Raw genomic sequence first — 22,279 nt, forward strand, 5'->3', positions numbered from 1 at the left:
TTGCAAAGCACTGTACCCCAACTACAAATATGTGTGCATAACAGATAGGTGTATACAAAAAACTAATAAATTTAACTACAGTAGTTCTTGAGTGAGAGCAAGATATATTTCCACAACGGACATATCTGTGAAAATCCTAATGTTTTTCCTGCAAATAGATTTTTCACATTTGGTTTGTTGCAGGTCCAGAGCTTTTTAAAAACAGCTTTCTCAGCATAACCCATGCACAAAAATATGTCAGTAGTGTATACTCTCATCCCTGAGGCCCACCAGCACTGCTCTTGGGTGGTCTGATGCAACCCATCATATGCAGACAGCTACTGGGCATCAGTTGAACAGCATGACAGACACTTATCCTCAGTATCACACACAAGGGATAAACTATATTACTGCATCACAGCCTAATAAGAAGACTACAAATGTGATTTTAAAAACAAACTAGAATTGAATTTTGTAGCCTTAGACAGACTTTACTCAAACCTTTCATAATGAGAGCAAGACACCAAATTGCTGCTCCACTGAAAACCTTGATGTCCTTAATACTGTATGTTCATATACTGGGATCACAGCTGCAAAGGTTGTACATCCTATCCTGAGTTCTTCAAATGCTCTGATATTTCAGTCACACAGCCTTCACTCTGTCAGTGAAATACTTTGCCAAACAAGGCCAGGGGAAAAGAAAAAGTAAGGGAAGAAGGCTGAAATGTGCTTGACTCCATGGGGGCACAGTGAAGGCATGAATTTGCAGCATAGAGGACAAAAGCGGGGCTTATCTGAAGGTGCTTCTCTGAGATAACAGGTGCAAATTGCACAAAGGGAGGAATGGACCAACAGGGCTTGTTGCTTACTGGGGCGTTAAGTGAAAAAGGAAGATAAAAGAAGTTTTGTTCTGGAAAATCTGTGCTTCGATGTGGCGTAAAAGGCTTCTTGGATAGGGCATCTATAAGCGTCACCAAGTAGAAATGAGTAAACAATCAACTGTCCTTATATAACCTACATGTCTATTATTTCATGTGCAGCATCCATCAGTTATTGCTCATTTCTTTTTTCTGTAAACTGCATGCATTCATAAACTAAACACAGACAGATTAAACAGATAATATAGAAAGCAGATACAGAGAGAACGATTTTACTAACTAGCTATTAAATGGGGCTAGCAGCTAAATAATCTATGAAACAACAACACAGTAGGATTTTTTATTTATTTTTTGCTTTGTAAACACTGAGAATGAACACAATGTCTGAATGGATACTAAATTACTTGGACAAGATGGAACAATATGAATCCTTGATCATGTCCTTATGAGTCATAAACAAGCCCAGTTACTGGAGGTATGCGGTGAATCATGTAAACTGGAAAAGCCCTGCCCTCAAGCATTAAAGTACATTTAAACAAACAAAAGCATGATGCTTAATGATTACAGTTTCTCGAGTTTAAACCAATGTGGCCTTGACAAACGGGCAACAATCCCTGAAGCTAATGAAATGCTGTGGTTTTAGTGACACAAATCAATATTGGCAAACTTCAGCTGTTTCTCAAACGTGTTATTTTAGATGCAGGAGAGCATAACAGCACCTGTGTTTGTGAGGTTGTGCTTAGCATACTGGTATTAAGGATATCAAAATTAGATTGACTATATAATATACCATCATGTTAATGATGAAGACACTTAAAGAGCTGACATCAATTCACACTAAGAAAAAAGTGTAAAAAAAAAATACAAATTTACCACAAGATACAAAATAGTGTTTTTACCTTCTGGCCCAGACTTTGGCAAGGGCTTTATGGGGGCAGTGACCTCAATACTGGATCCTAATTAATCTAACTCCAGCCCTGCCAACAATAATCCTTATGGACTGCAATTATTGCTGTTGAATCCCAGACCTCCTCTGGAGGCGCTGACAAATAATGAGATAAGAATTTTTCATGAACTGAAGGGTCTTAAATTATTTGCAAAGATAGCCAGTAAAATCTTATGTGGCCACCAAGGCATTGGCCACACCTCTGAAAACCTTCTGAATAAAAGGATATTTGATCAGTAACTACAACCAGCTGTCATGTCCAGTTGTAAATTACAAAAGTTCTCAAATGGTTAATATTTTCTCAAGTGTACTTGGGATTTGTTGAAATCTCACGGCAATGGCTAGATATCTGTTGTCAAAGTGAAGTTTGTCTTGTGAAAAGCTATCACTTTTCTGTCAACATGACCTTGTCTAGTTAAAGTGCAAGAAGCTATTATGTGTCCCAGATGTGAAGGTAAGAGCTTTAGGCTTTGAACTTGTTTGCATCAATGCTTGAGATGCTTATTTTGAAGTGAGAAAGGAAGTAGTTCTTGCATTGTTCACTGTGTTGACACCACTGACTAACAGACTTCTTATTTACATTTACAGAGGGTGACCGTTGACCTCCATGGATCCCCCATTGGTGGTGCCCCTGAGAAGGTTTCGCCACCATAAGGAACATAATCATGTGAGATCTGGATCCCATTCAAGATAATTCAAGAATAAACTGTTGCTAACTGTATGTGGTTTGATGTAAAGACCGCAGTTCTAGAAAGCCAGTGCGTGGAAAAGTGAGAGTCATCTTCTCAATCCCTTAAAAATGGGACCAGGGAGCTTTAAATAAAGACATATGTGCTGAATGAAGTCCAAAGTTCATTTTCAAGAATATCTTGTGGTGACTGCTACTTTGTCACTAAACCTCTGAGAAGCTGCCAATACAAAGTTACAGAAACATTCGTGTGTGGGAGTGGGTGGGGTGGGTATTCCACACTGTATCGTTCCCATGTCCCATAAAGTCCTGACCGCTTGCCACGTGCTTCACAGTTAATACAGTTTACACGAGAAAACAGATTTTACTGCAACAAGTCATCAGGAGTGATGATGTGTTGCATGTGGGGAAAAATGACTCCTTTCACTGAGGTCAGATCTTTTTTTTCCTCTTTGGTGAAATTTATTCAACATCGCTTACAAGTTCCTTCCAAGTGCGAGCCTGCTGAAACATCACAGGGAAAGATAAGCCTATCCAGCAGAAGATGTGGAAGGAAAGAATGAGGAGAAAGGGTGGAGGCTGTATTCCTTTTTTTCTCTGCTTTTCAAACAAAAAAAGGGGTTTTTAAGATTTGAAGTAAGATTTACGGCTGTGTGTGCTTATGTGATGTCAGGGTTAAAAACTCCTTGCTGTTCAGGGAGATTAATTCTAAATGCCTCGCGGGAGCAGAGGGAGTAACGGGAATGGCGGCAGCTCAAAGAATGCAAGTGTGTGTGCGTGTGTGTGTGTGTATAAATGGGTGTGCATGCATTTGAGGTCCTGTTTGAGGTGCTCAACAAATGGCCTTTCTGCAGAGCTGTGAATGTTTTAATAGAGTGGGCTGATGCAGTGTGAAGCTTTGAGCTGCAATGAAAAAATAGAAGAGAACAAGTATCTAGAACAGGTACTGGATATCCTTTGGCCTGAATTCTGAATAGATTGTTGTCTAAGTGACATTATATAACTTGCTGTAATTATCACTTGAGAGTATTTAGTCCTGTTTTCACTGAACCACCGCAATGGAAAGCAGGAGCTGTTCCAGAGAACAGTTGGAGGCATCCTGCTGCTGTTGGACACCAGCTCCGTTTCGCCTCTGGATTATTGGATAATTCAATTTTTGGGAAAGCAGGAGGCGAAATGTGCAACGTTAATAACTCATAAAACTTTACAACATTTAATGTATCAGAACGTCTAACACCATCCTGTGAGTGGCTGGTGTTGCTCAACCTTGAACACCTTAACACAGCCACTCGTGGCACTGGGTGATGTCCTTTAGGTTTGTGAATGATTATCTCTGTGATGTAGTACAAGCAAGCTCAAACAAAATGCAAAGAAGAAATCATCAATCATATAAACTTATATTTTGCCAATAATAGGGCATGAAACATTTCCCTCTCATTAGTCACTGTTCGAAAAGAGCTAAATTTGTACTTACAGTGTTCACAGCCCTTGAACCTATAACCTTATTCTGCCCAGATAGCTCAAGATCAGTCAGACTAGATGCTCAAAACAAATGACTGTCAAATGAATTAAGGTCTGGCCTTTAACTAGGTCATTCAAATGTATTATTATGCTACAATCTAAACCACTTCTACTGTAGATCTGGCTGTATGTTTAGAGTTGTTGCCCAGATTGAAGGTGAAGTCTTCTGCATGCTCTAACATGTTTTCTTCCAGTATTGCCCTGGATCTGGCTCTATCGATTTTCCTTTTAACTCTGACCAGCTTACCTGTACCTGATGAAACTTATTTCCACAGCATAATGCTGCCACCACGTTTGACCACTGGGATGATGTTCAGGGTGTGCAATGATAGTTTTCTGCCACAAATAGCATTTTGCAAGTAGTCCAAAAAGTAGAATTTTGGTCACATCTGACCAGAACAGCCTCTTCCACGTGTTTGCCTTCCCCCCTACACAGCTTGTGACAAACTGAAAACCAGACTTTTGATGACTTTCTTCCAATTATTCCTTTATTCTCGTTCCTCTTCCACAAAGGCTGGATTGGTGGAGTGCGCAAACATTGTTTGTCCTGTCAACAAATTCTCCCACCTGATCTGTGGATCTCAGCAGCTCCTTTTGGTTTACCAAGGGCCTCACAGCTGCTTTTCTGATTGATGCTCTCTTTCCCAGGCCTGTCATTTAGGTGGACAGCCTTGTCTGGATAGGTTTGTAGTTGTACCATTGTCTTTCTATTTTCAGATGATGGCTTCCAGTGCTTTGTGAGATTATTTAAAGCCTGGCATACATGTTTATTGAATCAAATCTGCTTTAAACTTTTCAACTTTATCTCTGAGCTTTCTGATCTGTTTCTTGATATTTGGAATGCTGTTTTTTCACTAAGGTTCTCTAACAAATCTTAGGCTTTCATAGAACGTTCAAGAAGTATGAATACAAAGTGTGCACTGATTGCAGTTTTCTGACCAATCACAATTACGACCTTTCAAAAGCCTGACCTGCCTATTCCGAATTTGGCTGATATCAGTTTTTTTATAACTGACACTGTTAGGTGTTATAAGGTCCCAATACAATCTCTGAATTTCCAATTTTGTTTTATTGAAAAACGTTGAACAATTCCCATGAAACAATACAAAATTGTTTTAACTGCACATGAGGAAGTGCTGTCAAATATAAGTGACATGTTTAGAGCATTGCAGTTCCTTTAGTCTTATTTTTCACATTTTATAAAGAAACAAAACTTGCTCAATAGGTTACACAAGTGGATATGATCAGTTAATAAGATTGGTTTCACATGTAAGTATTAAGGAAATCGGGGCTGATAGATCAGCCAGCCGATCAATCGGTGCACCCCTAATGTATACTTTTGCAAAACACAGAACTCAAACTTGAAGCAAAATACTGTTCTTGAAAAATCTTGGCAATGTACCTGCTACAGTTTTGAGTGATACCCATCTAGCTCGTTACTCGGTTGATATTCGAAGAAAGAAATCCAAAACATCTACGTATAAGAAAGATCGATCACTTTGGCCTCCCGACAATGTTTTTTTCAGGCTGCAGAAAGTTATTGTCATTGAAACGAAAAAAAGCTAGAAATTAATTAAAAATTCTAGACTTATTATACAATAAGAAGAATAACCGTGCAAAGCATTAAAGCTCAGATCACATGCAAGTGTCACCCAGCAGAGCGAAAAATGGTGATTTATAGCAGCTCTGTTACAAATCACTATTCCCTTCCATCATGAGGTAAACGGAAAGATCAACACATGCAAGCAAATCAGAGGAGGAAGCAGCTGTTGGACAGGCACCGACCTAGGGGAGGATAATAACAACAAACATTAGGCACTTGCACCGAGGAGGCACGGCAAAGCTGCTCCCACTTCAGTTTCCCCTGCTTTTGATAATGTGATTGCAGCAAGGAGCCAGTGGCAAACCACAAGCAATAACAATGTACTCTATGACAGCACTTCCCAGACCAACAGAAGGGATGCCTACATGATGGTTTGATTAAGCTAATTGAAAAGAAAGGCTCTGTAGTCTTCTGTCTGGCAGCATGACAAAGCTGATGAAGTACTGTCAATAAGGCATTACAAAAGGATAATTGGAAATCACACTAAAGAAATATTTCAATAGACTGGAAAGTTCAGTTTTTAACTATTTGAAATACAGTAGCTTGCAAAAGTCTTCATATCCCTTGTACGTTTTCCCATTTTTTCCTGTTGTGGCCACCATCTTCAATATATTTAAAGGGGATTTTACGTGACAGATCAGAATTATGAAGTGGGAGTAAAAAAGATACAGGGATTTCACTTTTTTACAAATAAAAATCTGGAAAGTGTGGCATGCATATGTATGCCTTTAATAAAATCTAATGCATGAAATTGGCTTCAAAGAGTATCAAATAGCATCATGAAGACCAATGAACAAAGAGAACAGATAAGGAATACAATTGTGGAGTTTAAAGCAGGGATTTGTTATAAAACAATATAATAAGCTTTGGACATTTAATGAAGCACTGTTTAATCTACCATCTGACAATAAACACCTACAAAGGCCACTCCAGTCCCATAGGGCTGATTTCCTGCTAATTTTAGATGTGTCCTTGGTCCAACACACCCGAATCAATTATATGGCTCATTACACGTGCTCAGACATGTGCAGAACTTGATTGCATACTGAGGAGGTAATTCAGCCATTTGATTCGGGTGTGTTAGGCTACATCTATAAGTTGCAGGACATCAGCCCCCGAGGACTGGAGAAGCCCACCTCTGTACAAAAACTAATACCACACATAATCCTGAACACATCATAATCACAATGACACGAGGCAGTGGAGCTTCATGCTGTAGAGATGCTTTTTTTCAACAAGGACAGGGAAGCTGTTCAGAGTTGATGGAAAAATGGATGAAATTAAATGCAGGGCAATACTGGTGGAACACTTAGAGGCTAACATTAGCCTCCAAGGATTTAAACAAACCCTCGGATATAGTGTGGAGATTATTTAATTCTACTCTTATAAATCAGTTATCTTTCTTATACGTCTTTAGATGGGTTTATTTCCTAAATCACAATGAAACTGTGTCTCAACAGTTAATTGTGTCAGGAAAACCTGGTATATATTTGAGCATATTCGCCCTTTAGCGTGTGCTATGGTGGGCTCTCAGGGTGTAGAATAATAACACACTTGATGGACTCTAGACTCCTCTTTGTACTCTAAAGTTGGGAGTAATTAGTGCCAAAAATGAAGTGGCGTAAGCCTGCACAGATGATCTAAAAAAACACTAAATGAGACAGAAATAGCACAAAAAAAGTGGAGTTGAGGCACTCCACTCTTTTCTACAAACCAGCTATTATAAAAAGAGCTACAAATTCATGATTCAATGGTGAGCAGTGATGCTGTTTTGCTAAGGTATTAAAACTTAAGCATGCCACTTTCGTGTCAATAAGAGTGTAAACTACCATCATCTGTGTCTAATCTTTCCCTGTATGTAGATGAAGTACTTGTTTCATTTATATAGTACTTATGATGCACATATTGTGTACATTTCTTTTGCTGTGTCATAAAAATCTGATTTTTTTCTTTTATCATATTTAATAATTGCTTGACCATTCTGGGCTGAATCTTCAATGCTCTGTTTAGTTATTAGCTGAACTGATTGGAAAACAGGTCTCACTTCCCTGCCATCTCAGCTACTTCATGGATTAGCCATGATGAGGTGAGTTAATTTCCATGAGTTCAAACATTAAGTAGTTTTATTATCAGGTTACTGCTGCAATGTTTGCATAGCTTTTACATGAATTTCCTATCAGTGGGTGCTGCAAAATGAAAGGCAGTTATGCAATACTGTGTAATGCTGGTATATAAAATTGTGTCAGTCTGTCATAATATACAGTACAGACCAAAGGTTTGGACACACCTTCTCATTCAAAGAGTTGTCTTTATTTTCATGACTAAGTAAGGTGACTCCTATGCTGGACAGGGGTGGTAAGGCGTATTCGTCACTTCCTGTTTTCGCTGTTACACTTGGTGAATTGTTTGGTGTGTGAAGGCTCTCTCATTTGATCTGATTTCTCTCTACTGTGATATCTCTTACTTGTTCTAATATATAAGCATGTTAAAACACATACTTTCTGTTGCTACTTTTAACGTTTGGGGACTCTCCATGTCTTACATGGTTTTTCTAGTAGTGGTAAGGAGTCGCTAGCTTAGCGTCCACCATGGCTACCCGTTCTGCTGTTTCTCTCTCTGAGTCTTCTCCTCTCTCCTGCTCTCTCTGTCAGATGTTCAGTTACTCCTCTGCCTCCTTTAGCGATAATGGGACGTGTAATAAATGTAGCATTTCTGTAGCTTTGGAGGCGAGGGTGTCGGAATTGGAGGCCCGGCTCCGCGCTGTTGAAAAACCAGCAGATAGCTAAGGCCCCTTAGCCACTGAGGGTAGCTCCCTGTAGCAGTCCTCCAGCAGAGCCCACGCAGCCGGGGCCTCAGGTCAGCTGGGTGACGGTACGTAGAAAGCAGAGTCCTAGATCCCAGCCCACAGGTCACCACCAACCCGTCTGCGTTTCTAACAGATTTTCCCCGCTCAGCGACACACCCGCTAAGAAGCCAACTCTGGCAATTGGCAGCTCCATAGTCAGAAACGTGGCACTAGAGAGACACCAGCGATCATAGTCAAATGTCTGCCAGGGGCCAGAACGGGCGACATCAAATCCTACCTGAAACTGCTGGCTAAGGATAAGCGTAAATACAGTAAGATTGTTATTTACGCTGGCGGTAATGACATCCGGTTACGTCAATCGGAGGTCACCAAAGTTAGTGTTGCTTCGGTGTGTAAGTTTGCCAAAACAATGTCGGACTCCGTAATTTTCTCTCGTCCCCTCCCCGATCGGACCAGTGACGACATGTTTAGCCGCATGCTGTCATTCAACTGCTGGCTGTCTAGGTGGTGTCCAGAAAACAATGTGGGTTACATTGATAACTGGCGAACATTTTGGGGAAAACCTGGTCTGATCCGGAGAGACGGCATCCATCCCACTTTGGATGGAGCAGCTCTTCTTTCTAGGAATTTGGCTGAATTTATTAGTTCTCCAAACCTCTGACAACCCAGGGTTCAGACCAGGAAGCAGGGTCATAGTTTAATACTCCTCTCTGCAGCTTCTGTACTGCTACCCACCCATTACCCTATTAAGACAGTGTCTCGCCCACGGCCAAAATTTAATAGATTAAAAAATAATCTCAAATGAGGAAACCAGGAAAATCTAATAAAAATAAACACAACTCGGACTAAAAAGAAAAATAAAACAATTAAATGTGCCTTACTGAACATAAGATCTCTCTCTTCAAAGACTGCTAGTTAGTGACCTGATTTGTGACAATCAGATTGATTTATTTTGCCTCACAGAAACCTGGCTGCAGCAAGAGGATTATGTTACTATAAATGAGTCAACTCCTACTAATTATTTAAATTTTCACATTCCTCAAATTACTGGGCGAGGAGGAGGAGTAGCAACCATCTTTCAGTCCGGTTTATTGATTAGTCCCAGACCAATCAATAGCTACAACTCTTTTGAATATTTAATCCTTAGTTTTCCTCATCCAAATTGCAAAGCACTAAAACTACTTCTGTTTGTTGTTTTGTACCGTCCACCAGGCCCTTACTCTCAATTTTTATATCAGTTTTCAGACCTTTTATCTGATTTAGTGTTAAATACAGATAAAGTTATTATAGTGGGGGATTTTAACATTCATGTTGACACTGAAAGTGGTAGCCTAAATATAGCGTTTAATGCTATCTTAGACTCAATTGGCTTTGCTCAAAACATTAACAAACCTACCCACCTTTGTCTTCATTCTCTGGACCTTGTGCTGTCATATGACATTGAGTGTAAAGACATAACATTTTCTCATAACCCTGTCCTGTCTGACCATTTTTTAATAACCTTTGAGTTTAATTTAACCGAGTACTCCACACCTGAAAGAAAATTTCATTACAGTAGATCATTATCAGGCGATGCTGTAACAACATTTAAAGAATCTGTTCCACTTTTAATTTCCTCATTACCACTGAAAAGCACAGTGGAGGGCAATAATTTTGTTTCTTCCCCTTCACAAATTGATTCTCTTGTTCATAGTGTTACTTCATCATTGTGTGGTGCATTAGACAATGCAGCCCCCTTGAAAAAGAAGGTAATTATTCATAGGAGGCTAGCTCCATGGTTTAATTCAGAGCTGTGTACTTTAAAGCACAATGTTAGAAAATTGGAGAGAAAATGGCGCTCTACACACCTAGAGGATTCCTACTTAATCTGGAAAAATAGCCTACTGTTGTATAAAAAGACACTTCGCCAAGCTAGAACAGCTTATTTCTCATCATTAATAGAAGAGAACAAGAATAATCCTAGGTTTCTCTTTAGTACAGTTGCTAAACTTACACAGAGTCATAGCTCTGTTGAGCCATCCATTCCCTTAGCTCTCAGCAGTCATGGCTTTATGGGATTCTTCTTAAATAAAATTGATTCTATTAAAAATAAAATCTTTGACATAATCCCGAAGATGATTACTTCATCCTCAGCAAGTGAGACAACATTGGAAGTAACTAGAACCTGATGTGTGTTTGGACTGCTTTGATCCTGTGGAGCTTCCTGAGTTATCAGAAATATTAGCTTAATCTAAACCTTCAACTTGTATGTTAGACCCAAACCCAACCAAATTATTTAAGGAAGTGTTCCCTCTGATTACCAGCCCCATTTTAGATATGATTAATCTATCCTTAGTAAATGGATATGTACCACAGTCTTTTAAGGTAGCTGTAATTAAACCTTTACTTAAGAAACCTTCGCTTGATCGAGATGACTTGAAAAATTACAGACCTATATCCAATCTTCAATTCTTATCTAAAATTCTTGAGAAAATAGTTGCTAATCAAATGTGTGATAATTTACACAGCAATGACCTGTTTGAAGAGTTTCAGTCAAGCTTCAGAGCTCATCATAGCACTGAAACAGCTCTGCTGAAAGTCACTAATGATATTCTTATGGCCTCAGATAATGGGCTTGTGTCTGTACTTGTCCTGTTAGATCTCAGTGCTGCATTTGATACAGTCGATCACAATATTCTCTTAGAAAGGCTGGAATATGCTGTAGGGATCAAGGAAACAGTGGAAGGCTGGTTTAAATCTTATTTGTCTGACAGATTCCAGTTTGTCCATGTAACTGATAAATCATCTTTAAACTTCAGGGTTAATTGTGGAGTGCTGCTATAGGCTTAGGCTGCTGGAGGACATAATGACCACTTTCATCCTCTTCACTACATTCTCACACTACTCTCTAATTCTGCATTATTTGCTGTTATTTCAGTTTTTAACTTTATGTTCTCCCTCTTTTCTCTTCCTAGAAGCTACACCTGGCCTGACTCTGTGTCTACCTCTGACACCTTTCTGGTGAGGGGCATCGTCCAAGCTTCTGCTTGAATTGAATTTAAATTTAAATTTAATTGACTGTGAATAATTGTAGCTTCACACTGAAGGCATCAAAACTATGAATTAACACATGTGGAATTATATACTGAACAAAAAAGTGTGAAACAACTGAAAATATGTCTTATATTCTAGGTTCTTCAAAGTAGCCACCTTTTGCTTTGATTATTGCTACACACACTCTTGGCATTCTGTTGATGAGCTTCAAGAGGTAGTCACCTGAAATGGTTTTCACTTCACAGGTGTGCCCTGTCAGGTTTAATAAGTGGGATTTCAAGCCTTATAAATGGGGTTGGGACCATCAGTTGTGTTGTGCAGGAAGTGGATACAGTACACAGCTGATAGTCCTACTGAATAGACTGTTAGAATTTGTATTATGGCAAGAAAAAAGCAGCTAAGTAAAGAAAAACGGGTGGCCATCATTACTTTAAGAAATGAAGGTCAGTCAGTCCGAACAATTGGGAAAACCTTGCCCAAGTGCAATCGCAAAAACCATCAAGCGCTACTAAGAAACTGGCTCACATGAGGACCGCCCCAGGAAAGGAAGACCAAGAGTCACCTCTGCTGCGGACGATAAGTTCATCCGAGTCACTAGCCTCAGAAATGGCAGGTTAACAGCAGCTCAGATTAGAGAACAGGTCAATGCCACACAGAGTTCTAGCAGCAGACACATCTCTAGAACAACTGTTGAGAGGAGACTGTGTGAATCAGGCCTTCATGGTAAAATAGCTGCTAGGAAACCACTGCTGAGGACAGGCAACAAGCAGAAGAGACTTGTTTGGGCTAAAGAACACAAGGAATGGACATTAGACCAGTGGAAATCTGTGCTTTGGTCTGATGAGTCCAAGTTTGAGATCTTTGGTTCCGACCACCGTGTCTTTGTGCGGCGCAGAAGAGGTGAACGGATGGACTCTACATGCCTGGTTCCCACCGTGAAGCATGGAGGAGGAGGTGTGATGCTGTGTGGGTGCTTTGCTGGTGACACTGTTGGGGATTTATTCAAAATTGAAGGCATACTGAACCAGCATGGCTACCACAGCATCTTGCAACGGCATGCTATTCCATCCGGTTTGTGTTTAGTTGGACCATCATTTATTTTTCAACAGGACAATGATCCCAAACACACCTCCAGGCTGTGTAAGGGCTATTTGACCAAGAAGGAGAGTGATGGGGTGCTGCGCCAGATGACCTGGCCTCCACAGTCACCGGACCTGAACCCAATCGAGATGGTTTGGGGTGAGCTGGACCGCAGAGTGAAGGTAAAAGGGCCAACAAGTGCTAAGCATCTCTAGGAACTCCTTAAAGACTGTTGGAAAACCATTTCAGGTGACTACCTCTTGAAGCTCATCAACAGAATGCCAAGAGTGTGCGGAGCAGTAATCAAAGCAAAAGATGGCTACTTTGAAGAACCTAGAATATAAGACATATTTTCAGTTGTTTCATACTTTTTTGTTCAGTATATAATTCCACATGTGTTAATTCATAGTTTTGATGCCTTCAGTGTGAAGCTACAATATTCATAGTCATGAAAATAAAGACAACTCTTTGAATGAGAAGGTGTGTCCAAACCTTTGGTCTGTACTGTATCTTCTTTGAACAATTCAATATGTCTTAAGTGTAAAGAGGCCAGTTTAGCAGCTGAACATGTATACTACCATGACTGTTGTAACAGGATACTAAGGCTGCAAAATATATCACAAATATATTATCACAATATTAGTGTTTGCGATATTGATGACGAAAAGGACTTTTCGGAGTGCAATAGTTGTTGGCTAATATATTCGAAGTGTTATTGACTTACATTTTTCATGCTAGTATAGTATTAATCCAGTTGGAAAGAGTCTTACGGCAGCAGATGCTCAAGCCGGACACAAATGACATTGCCCAAAATGCTAACAGTGACAGAGTGTAGCAACTCGTTATTACAATGTTTAACATTGTTATCGCCATCACAAGATTTTCGATTATCGTGTAGCCATATAGGCATATAGGCATATTAGGCAGTCTTACAATTAAATTTTCTTTTTAAATTGTTGAACAATTTGCAGTTTTTCAAAAGACTCTGGGATGCAATTTTGTACTTGAAACTCAATGGTATTTTAACAATTTTCAAGTCTGTTTTTGCCTAAACCATTTTTTATAAACTCTCAAGATATTGTATTACAATTGTGTCACAAATCTTTTACAAAGATGTTTACATGATAAGATTAGTTTACAGATCTCTAGTTGGCTTAAAATCTGTCAGCTTCCTGATATATAAGTTAAAACTATAGCAATTTGTAAGAGTAGGAATAATTAACTGTTGGGAAAAGTGAGGATTTTAGGCTAAACGCACAGGAAACTATAATCACATGTGCAATTGTTGAAAGTCAGTAGCCAATCAACCAGTAGAAGAATGGTCCCATCACTGCAAAGCAGCTATTCTAAGCGACACTATTCAAAGGCGACACGGCTATTGCAGCTAAAGCCGCAGTGCAACAGGTGCAACGAAGTGGTTAAAACAAATCACAGGGCACCATAATGGCTCTGTAAATACATACAGATCCAAGACAGACAAAATCATCCCTCTGATGGCAAGAGGAAGACAGAGGCTTAGGTTATAATTCATGGGTTTTAATTGGACAAGGGAGTGTCTCATCATTTAAGCAACACCAAACAATGTGAATGAGTTTTATTCGAACAAATCCTAAGTTAGTGAAGCAATAACATTTCTACATAACGCTTTCATACCAACACAAGGGTCTCCTGTATCATATTTTGTGTGTTTTGAAGGGTTTCCTCCCTCTGAAATAATGTTTTCTTAATAGCTGTTGCCAATCTTGATGAAAGTTTTGAAAAAACAAACACAATCAGATAAAATCTGAAGTATTTTTCAACAAACCTGTAACGACTTCATTTATGTGGATCAGGAAAGACTCAAGGCTCTGCCTTAGATGCAAACGTCAGGATGACACAGCAACAAACAGGACTGCTAGGAATTAACTGTAAAGGTCAAATCATGAAGGCTGCTGGCAGCTTCATCTCGAGCTTTGCAGCCACTGCTCTCTATCTGCTTGTTCTGCTCTCTGCATTCCTGCTTCTCTCAGATCGATCTGATCCTTATCTGTACAAAGGTGGATAAAAAATTCCTACCATTACAAAAGATGGGGAAAAAATGGAAAAAAACAACCACTACTGACATTCCAGAGATACTCCTCCAAAGAGCATTGTATCTCTGGGTAAAAATGTTATTGCCTGAACTCAGCCTTGTTTGGAAAAGTACACAAATTTCTGTCAAACAGGGCTTAACGGCCTTAGTAGAACATACTTGGGAGAGGTTTCCATCCAGGTGCAGGTGAGGAGCTCCCAGATGTAGCTGAAAGTAGTCGGGCACGTAGGTGGTAACATGGCTGCATGACCTCAAGAAACCAGACAGCTAAACAAGTGTGACATGTTCCTTCACGCCCAATACTGCGGCGTATAAGTGTCTAATTTAGACATGAAAAATAAATAAGCAGCAGAGGAGGTATGTATGTAAAGTCAGGACTTATCAGCAAAACAACATAACCCACAAAGTGTAAAACATGACGTGTTTAGGAGCAATGTAGCCAAAGAACTCAGTTAAGTTCATATTATAACTTTTTAAATTATGGGACTCATAACTTGTATACACCATAAAAATGGGCATGGTTTGAAAAACAATAACTTTTTTAGATTCCTTTGGTCCATTCATCATTTAAATGGTTTTACTTCAAACAAATGGTTTTACTCCAGGTAAAAAGGAAATTAAAAACAGCCTTCAGAAACTGCTGATAAGAGCTAATTAGATGTGTGATAAGATCTCTGGACATAAAATCTCATGGTAATAAAACAATACGAGTTCTTTTTTAATAAATGAAGTTTGTCTAATGAGTCAGGTACTGTCATTTTGTGGCTTTGTCTAGTGAAGCATGCACAAACCAGAGATTGGGACTCATGCTGGCAACTTAGACCCGAGTCAAACATGAGTCAAAAAAACAAAATTCCAGAAATGACTTAAACTTGGACTCTGAAGACTCGAGACTTGAGTCTTATTTGAGGTTTTAATGAATGAACAATATTATTATTATGTTCCTTTGAATAAACTGTGATTTAGTTTAAGCCACAATTTCGTCACCTGTAGTCATAGGTTTAGTCTGGTTTTAGTTGGCTACATCTTAGTGGACAAAATTAACAGTAAATTTCCTCAACTTAAAAATATAGTCATGATGGCAGATAGATAAGGCATCCTACATTTTTGGTAAAAGTAATTTCATTACACATAAGTGAAATATTTATATTGGGTGTAATGGAATTAAAGTGTATTTTGCAATACACAGAGACACATTAAGTTTTGTTATGTATAACAAGTTTAGATTAAGACTCCTTTGCTATTTTCCAAACAATCAAAATTGCAGTGTGTTGCAAAAGTGTTATTACACCCTCCCTCCTCATCCTTTACTCACCAGAGTTACAGATTTCTGCAACTTCTCTCGAGATGAATTGGGCCTCCTGTGCTTTTATGATTATTGCTTTTCATGACTTGCTTGTAGGTTTAGATGGATGGCCACATCTTGGGAGGTTTGCAGTTGTGTTATTCTCTCTTCATTTTAGGATGTTGGATTGAGGTTTTCAAAGCTTGTTTTATTGTTTTATAACCAAACAGCTTTAAACTTATCCTCCATAATTTTATCCCTGACCTGACTAATGTGTTCATTGATCTTTATGATGCTGTTTGTTCACTAATGCTCTCTTTGAGGCCTTCACAGAACAGCTGGATCTATACCGACAATAAGTTACATACACAGAGACTGTGTTTATTAATCAGCTGACCTTTGAAGGCAGCTGGTTACACTGCATTTTATTTCGGGGGATTAGAGTAAAAGTACAAATGCATGTCACACTTTTTACATTTTTATTGGTAAAAAAAACTTACTTATTCAAAAGAGCTACAGTTTTTGGTATAACAAAGGCAGGTTTATTATTTATACAAATTTTTTATTTATTAAGATCACTTGTTCACTTGTTATCTCTATGTTTAATTTGAGCTGAAAAGGATAAGTCATAGATCTAATCATTCATGGTTCTATTCAGTTTTTGTCAATTTTAACACCAAAGTTACCCAGGCTTTAAGTGCATTAATTTTCATCATTAGATCCCTTTTACTTTTTTTTCTTTTAGATCATAACTGTTCAGATTGCTTTTTGTCTGCATATAAACAAAATCTGAATTGTGTTACACTGTTATTTTAACTGGCTGGTTATTAATTATTACAAGAGTTCCTTTCACTTTCCCTAACACCTGCTGAGTGACAAGGCATGTCTGATGGACAACCTTCATTCCCAGGAGGATGTGATCTCACCTCTGCACACAACAAACCGCTTGTAAGCATCGACCGGCGGCAGCCACGCTGTGCGACTGGATGGAAGGAGGGACCTTTAAGCCATCACACATACAGCAAAGCTTCTTGGTGTCTCTGTGTGGCCAGAGTCCGGTGCCAGCTTCCTGCTTGTGTCACTACAACAGCAATCATTCACACTTGACCCAAAGGATTTTACAATCAAAAGAACATTATGAAGCTGTGGAATGTTCTTTGTTTTGTGCTTTTTTTTGCTTCCTATTAGCTTGAGCAAAAGCACGTCTTTGTTTTAGAGACATGTTTTTTTTTTTACAATTTAGTTTGTTCGGTGGAAAACCGGCACATTAGATTTAGCTTTCAACAGCGTGCCTTGGACCCAGCAGCTGAACAACTTACGAAGCTGGTGCAGCTTGGCTCGGTCCCTTCTGCGGTTATACACAGTGTCGGCCTTTCATCCTCCCCTTTGCCCTACCTGACTCTGCACTCCAGGTTTCCTCCACAGAGTGGTGAGTTAGCAGGGAAGAAGCCTGATGTAAGCGCTATTTGATACACTGAGGTTTCCCCCTCTATTGAAATTGAAATTTAATGGGAATTCCTTTGCTTGCAAGATGCAAACTGTGCAGAACAAGAACAAAAACAAAAAGATGATAATGCCGTGTCCAATAACAATTGGCTGATTGTAGCGAGTTGAAGGTAATGACAGAGAAACGAGAGACTGATGTAAACAAAGATTATATCAGCCTCCAGCACAAATATAAGCCCACATAACAGCGAACGACGCCAACTGCACCCATCTCAAAGCACTCACACTGACAGCAACAGTCAATCTTTGTTTAGCTCGAGCTTTGCAACAGCTCACCAGTGAATGTGTCTCCGCCAGCTTGCCAATGTGGTTGCTTTAACTGATATGCTGCCATGTTTTACACTCCAGTAAAACCTAATTGGGTTCCAACTCAGAAAAACACATAAAGCAGCTTACACGTATCGTCGCCCCAGGTGTAAAATCAAATTTGTTGCTTTCACTAGGGCCGTGTGACCACAAACCCCAACACCGCACAGCCACTCAACCACATGCCTCTGCCTGCTGGCAAGAGGAAGTCCTCACCACCTAACAAATAAGCAAATAAGCATATTGCATTTATAGATCTACCCGACATATCTCAAAAAGGACAGTGAAAGAGATTCTCTCTATTCAAATGCTAAAGCGAGTGTTGGTGTGTGTGTGCAAGCAGGACAAAGAATGAATCTTTCAACCACTCCTCATTTCAGAGGATCAAAGAGTCTTGCTCAAACACAAGATCACACCCAGCCCGCCCCTGTGCATCTCAACCTCATAGAGGCCCTGCTGTAGATGTAAAGGCTGCCCATGAGCACAGAGCTTTCCTGCAATTTTGCAAAATCATCTGCTTGATATTTTTTTCCACCCCCTGATGCAGTGTACTTCATCACCCAAAACAAGAGGACTTTTAGACAGAAGCTGAACTGTGGCCAAAAACATCATGCTGCAAGCAAGCAAAGAGTTTAGAAAACATGACATCACAGCGAGAAGGAGCGAGAACCTTGCAACACATCTGGCAGCTACAAATAGTTGAGCTGCTGATGGTTGTCAAACAGATGGATCAACTGTTCACCTTTGGAGCTCAGTTTACGGAGACTCTAAAGTAGTGAGCAAGTAACTGTCAAAGACCTACAGTCACAGGGAGAAGAAACCTTTCATTGACTGTCAGTAAAGTTATGGAAAAAAACTAAGTACATCAGTTTTGCTTCCATATGATTTAAGAGGGAAAGTAATTACTCAAAGCAGTCAATTTAATGATCATCCTCCGAGCAGGAGCAAACCAGATTATGACACCAAGAGTCAGCATTACCAAGGACCTGCCTTCGCCTGCCAAACCGGCTCGCACTCCACCAGACCTCAACGTTCCTTCCCACAGGTGGTCGACCCATGCAGGAAAAAAATTGGGTGCAAAATAGGGCTGCAGAATATGAGGAAAATATATAATTCTGATACTACTGCTTAAATCTGCCCGATGGTGGAAAAAATTTGACCCACAATTATTTTGGTCAATACTGAAATCCAGATTTTAAAAAGATGTTGCCATTAGGTTTGGGAAAACAAAGTGTTTACCACACTTGAAAATTTGACAATTGCCTTAAAACATTAAATTATACAGGATAAGACCATTATTATGTATATCATTTTTTTTCACATTTTGTTTACATTAAAAATGTAAATAGAGCAAAAATGCAGGATTGAAATGCTGCCATTTATTTCAGACAAAAGCTATTTTCAATTTACTTCTCAACCTCACTGTAAGGGGATCAGCCAGTGGCTGCTTTGCACCTGCATGATTCACTTCTTTTAAAAGCAGCTAGAGGCAATCAAAATGCCCAAATTGGTTATTGATATATACAAAGTGTGACGGTAAGGCACTTAAAGGACAATATCCTACCAAATTGCATCCAAGTTGACTTTTGATTTTATTATATTAGGCACACTGATATTGTGATGATGATAGCGATTCAATACATTGTGCTGCTGTAGTGCAAAACATTTAAAACTGTAAAAGTACAAAATGGCAGGAGAAAGGAGAAACAATTTCAGCATTCACCCAATTCACTGACTGGAAAAATGTTAGATTTTTGAGTTCCCAAACAGTAAGTCTCTGTCAGTTCAGCTAAAAATCAGCTCAGGTTTCCAGCCCAATTCTTGGTGCATCACTACTGCAAATCTCAATGAATTAGAGAAAGGAAAAATCTATGTAAGAGACTAGAAGGCTGAAAAGGTCATTCAGAAAATTAGTACTTCAAATTGCTGTTGCTAAAGGTTGTGTAAAGTATTGAATCATCATGTGTGCTGCTAGGCATGAAAACCCCCTTTCTAACTAAAGCAGTTGTGCTTTTCTAAAGCACATTTTTGAGGTCAAAACACTGAAACTAGAAAATAATAGAATATTATGGTCTCAGAGGCAGCCCAGAGGTCAATGAGGTCAAAGTGCAACGACAAAGAGTACAACCTCTTTTACGAAACTAGATACTATTCTTTAAACAAGATTAAACAATAAACAATGGGTGCTTATTAATATTCAGAGTCTGGAAGCCAATTACTGCCACCACAGGCAAAAACAAAACTAGTTTGCTGTCATCTTATTTGAAAGAAGCACCAGTGCTGCTAAACATACCTCTGCAGACGTTCTGTTCATCAGCAGTGAAGCCTGAAGAGCAGCGAATGGTCTGGCTGACTTGAGGGCCCCTGTTTCCACCCGTATGCCGAGTGTATTGAGCCTGGCTCGGTGGGACGACAGGAACCTGGGGGACCTGCTCAGGCGGTGGAGCTACGTCCACCTCGTTTGTAACGTAGATGATGGCGCTCTTGGGGAGGCAGAGATACCCACCATAGTGGTTGACACACTGCATCCCTCCTTTGCATGCATCCTCTAGAAGTTGACACTCATCAATGTCTTAAAGAAAAACGTTTATTAATATGGTAAATATAAACAACCCATATGAAAAGCTGCACAAACGAGACAATGCTGCCATATCTTACCTCTGCACTGTTCCCTTACTTTGTCATATGTGTAGCCTTCTGTGCACTGTGAAGACATACAGTAGGACACATGTTTATATTGCACCATTCTGTTCCCTATTAGAAATTTTAAAAAGAACAGGCCAGAGTGTGCTACACACAGAGTGACTACACTCACTGAAACTGTAATGGGCTCTTCGGCATCCTGAGACAGAACCTGCGTGAAAACCGCACACAGACACACGCAGATCCCCAACATTTCGACCCAGCTTCAGATAGGAGAGGTCCTGTAACAAAATATATAAGGGGGGGGGGCGAATGGATCATTTTCTGCTCGACAAGCCTACAAGTTTTAATACCAGTTATTACATCACTTGATGGCATTGCTTAACGAGTCCCAACATCTCCCGCTGCTGGCGCGGTGTTTATGTTGGCTGAGGTCCAGTTGAAATGTGCGACTTCAGTTCAGTCAAGTGGTTTTTTTTTCCGGCTGTTTTTCTTCAAAAGGGGATTAGAGTACACGCGTAAAGTTCGCGCGTAAAACTTGTCTTCGTATGCCAATAAGTGCCAAGATCATGAAGAAGCTCTGGAGCTCATGTTGGGTAGGACTAAAATGATTAGCAAAATATATACTTTAACAATTGGGTAATTCACTTACACTAGCTTTCATTTTTTTATTTTTTTTATTGTGTGCTTTAAAACAAATAATAAATACGTCTGAAACGTTTTAAACGTAAAGAAAAGAAAACTTCATTTAATTTCATTTTACTTTAATCGGCGCAGCAACTGCCAAAGTACTGAGTTCATTGTAAATAAATGAGAACCTACCTGCGTTTACCTGCGGTTGCCTAAATTTCCAAGCGGTGCTGCAGAAACCGTCTTCGGGTTATGTTGCTTCGAACCTGGACGCGTGTTGTGCGCAGCAGCCTGGCCGCTACTTTCCAAACTAAGCAGAGGATGTTAGATGTTTGACGCAGAACAAGCTTGTGATGAACATGCTGTTTGAGTAGACTGAGGCGGACCGGAGGGGGAGGAGATGGGGGGCGGTGTGCCGAGCAGGTTCAGCTCTGAGGTTGTCTCTCTCACCGGCTGTGGTTCAGAAAAGCATGGCTCCCTCTATGGACTAACGGATAGTAAAAGAGAAAATGTTTATAGATTCTTATGAAAATAGACAGGGTTATGACAATAAAATAGAATAGATTTTATTCTTGTAATTCATCTGAAAATATGAAACCCATATATAAATGAATCACACTCGATATTTCTCAAACATTTATTTTTGTTTTTGTATTTTGATGATATTGGCTTACAGCTCATGAAAACCAAAAATCCAGTGTTGTTAGAAAATTTGAATATTTAACAGGACCAATAATAAAATGTTTTTTAATATAGAAATATGTTTTGGTTATGTTATTGCCGACACAATTATGGCAAAGAATTCTGTCAGTAATTAGGAGGGTAAGTCATGAGTGTTGTATACAAGAATAATATTGGAAAGTTGAGTGGAAGGAAAAGGAAGAAGAAGAAAAAGGGTGCAGAAAAACAGGGAAAACTTCACGATTTCTGAGGGAGATTCACAAGGCATTAACATGCACCTGGAGTCACTGCTTCAAGAGCCACCAAACACAGACATATCCAGGACGTGGGCTACAACTTTAACATTCTTTGTGTGCCACTGCTGTACCAGAGACAACTTCAGAAGCATCTTACCTGAGCTAAGGAAGAAACAGAAATGACTGTGGCTCAGAGGTCCCAAATCTTCATTTCAGGCTAAAGATAATTTTGCATTTCACTTGAAAATCAAGGTCCCAGAGTCTGGAGGAAGAGTGAAGAGTCACAGAATCCAAGCTGCTTATGGTCCAGAGTGAAGTTTCCACAATCAGTTATGATTTGGGGAGAGGTGTTCTCTACTGGTGTTGGTTCGCTGTGTTTTATAGAGT

General features: G+C 39.6%; 1 protein-coding gene across 3 annotated transcripts in view; it reads right to left on the reverse strand.

Annotated features, from left to right (window-relative positions):
* LOC124859155 (EGF-containing fibulin-like extracellular matrix protein 1) overlaps positions 1–21,333 on the reverse strand; it is a 31,073-nt gene extending 9,740 nt beyond the window's left edge. Inside the window, exons 1-4 of one of the 3 annotated variants that reach the window (XM_047351732.1) lie at positions 21,178–21,333; positions 20,518–20,626; positions 20,361–20,406; positions 19,996–20,274 (exon numbers count right to left, since the gene is read on the reverse strand). In XM_047351732.1, the coding sequence (XP_047207688.1) occupies positions 19,996–20,274; positions 20,361–20,406; positions 20,518–20,598 (406 nt within the window). In that variant the 5' untranslated portion in view covers positions 20,599–20,626; positions 21,178–21,333. Of the gene's footprint in view, positions 1–19,995; positions 20,275–20,360; positions 20,407–20,517; positions 20,627–21,167 lie in introns of all 3 variants that reach the window. The other 2 variants (XM_047351731.1, XM_047351733.1) reach the window with 2 other exon arrangements.
* Between the last annotated feature and the right edge of the window lie 946 nt (positions 21,334–22,279).

Source organism: Girardinichthys multiradiatus, chromosome 22, assembly GCF_021462225.1.
Source record: "Girardinichthys multiradiatus isolate DD_20200921_A chromosome 22, DD_fGirMul_XY1, whole genome shotgun sequence".
Lineage (NCBI taxonomy): Eukaryota > Metazoa > Chordata > Actinopteri > Cyprinodontiformes > Goodeidae > Girardinichthys > Girardinichthys multiradiatus.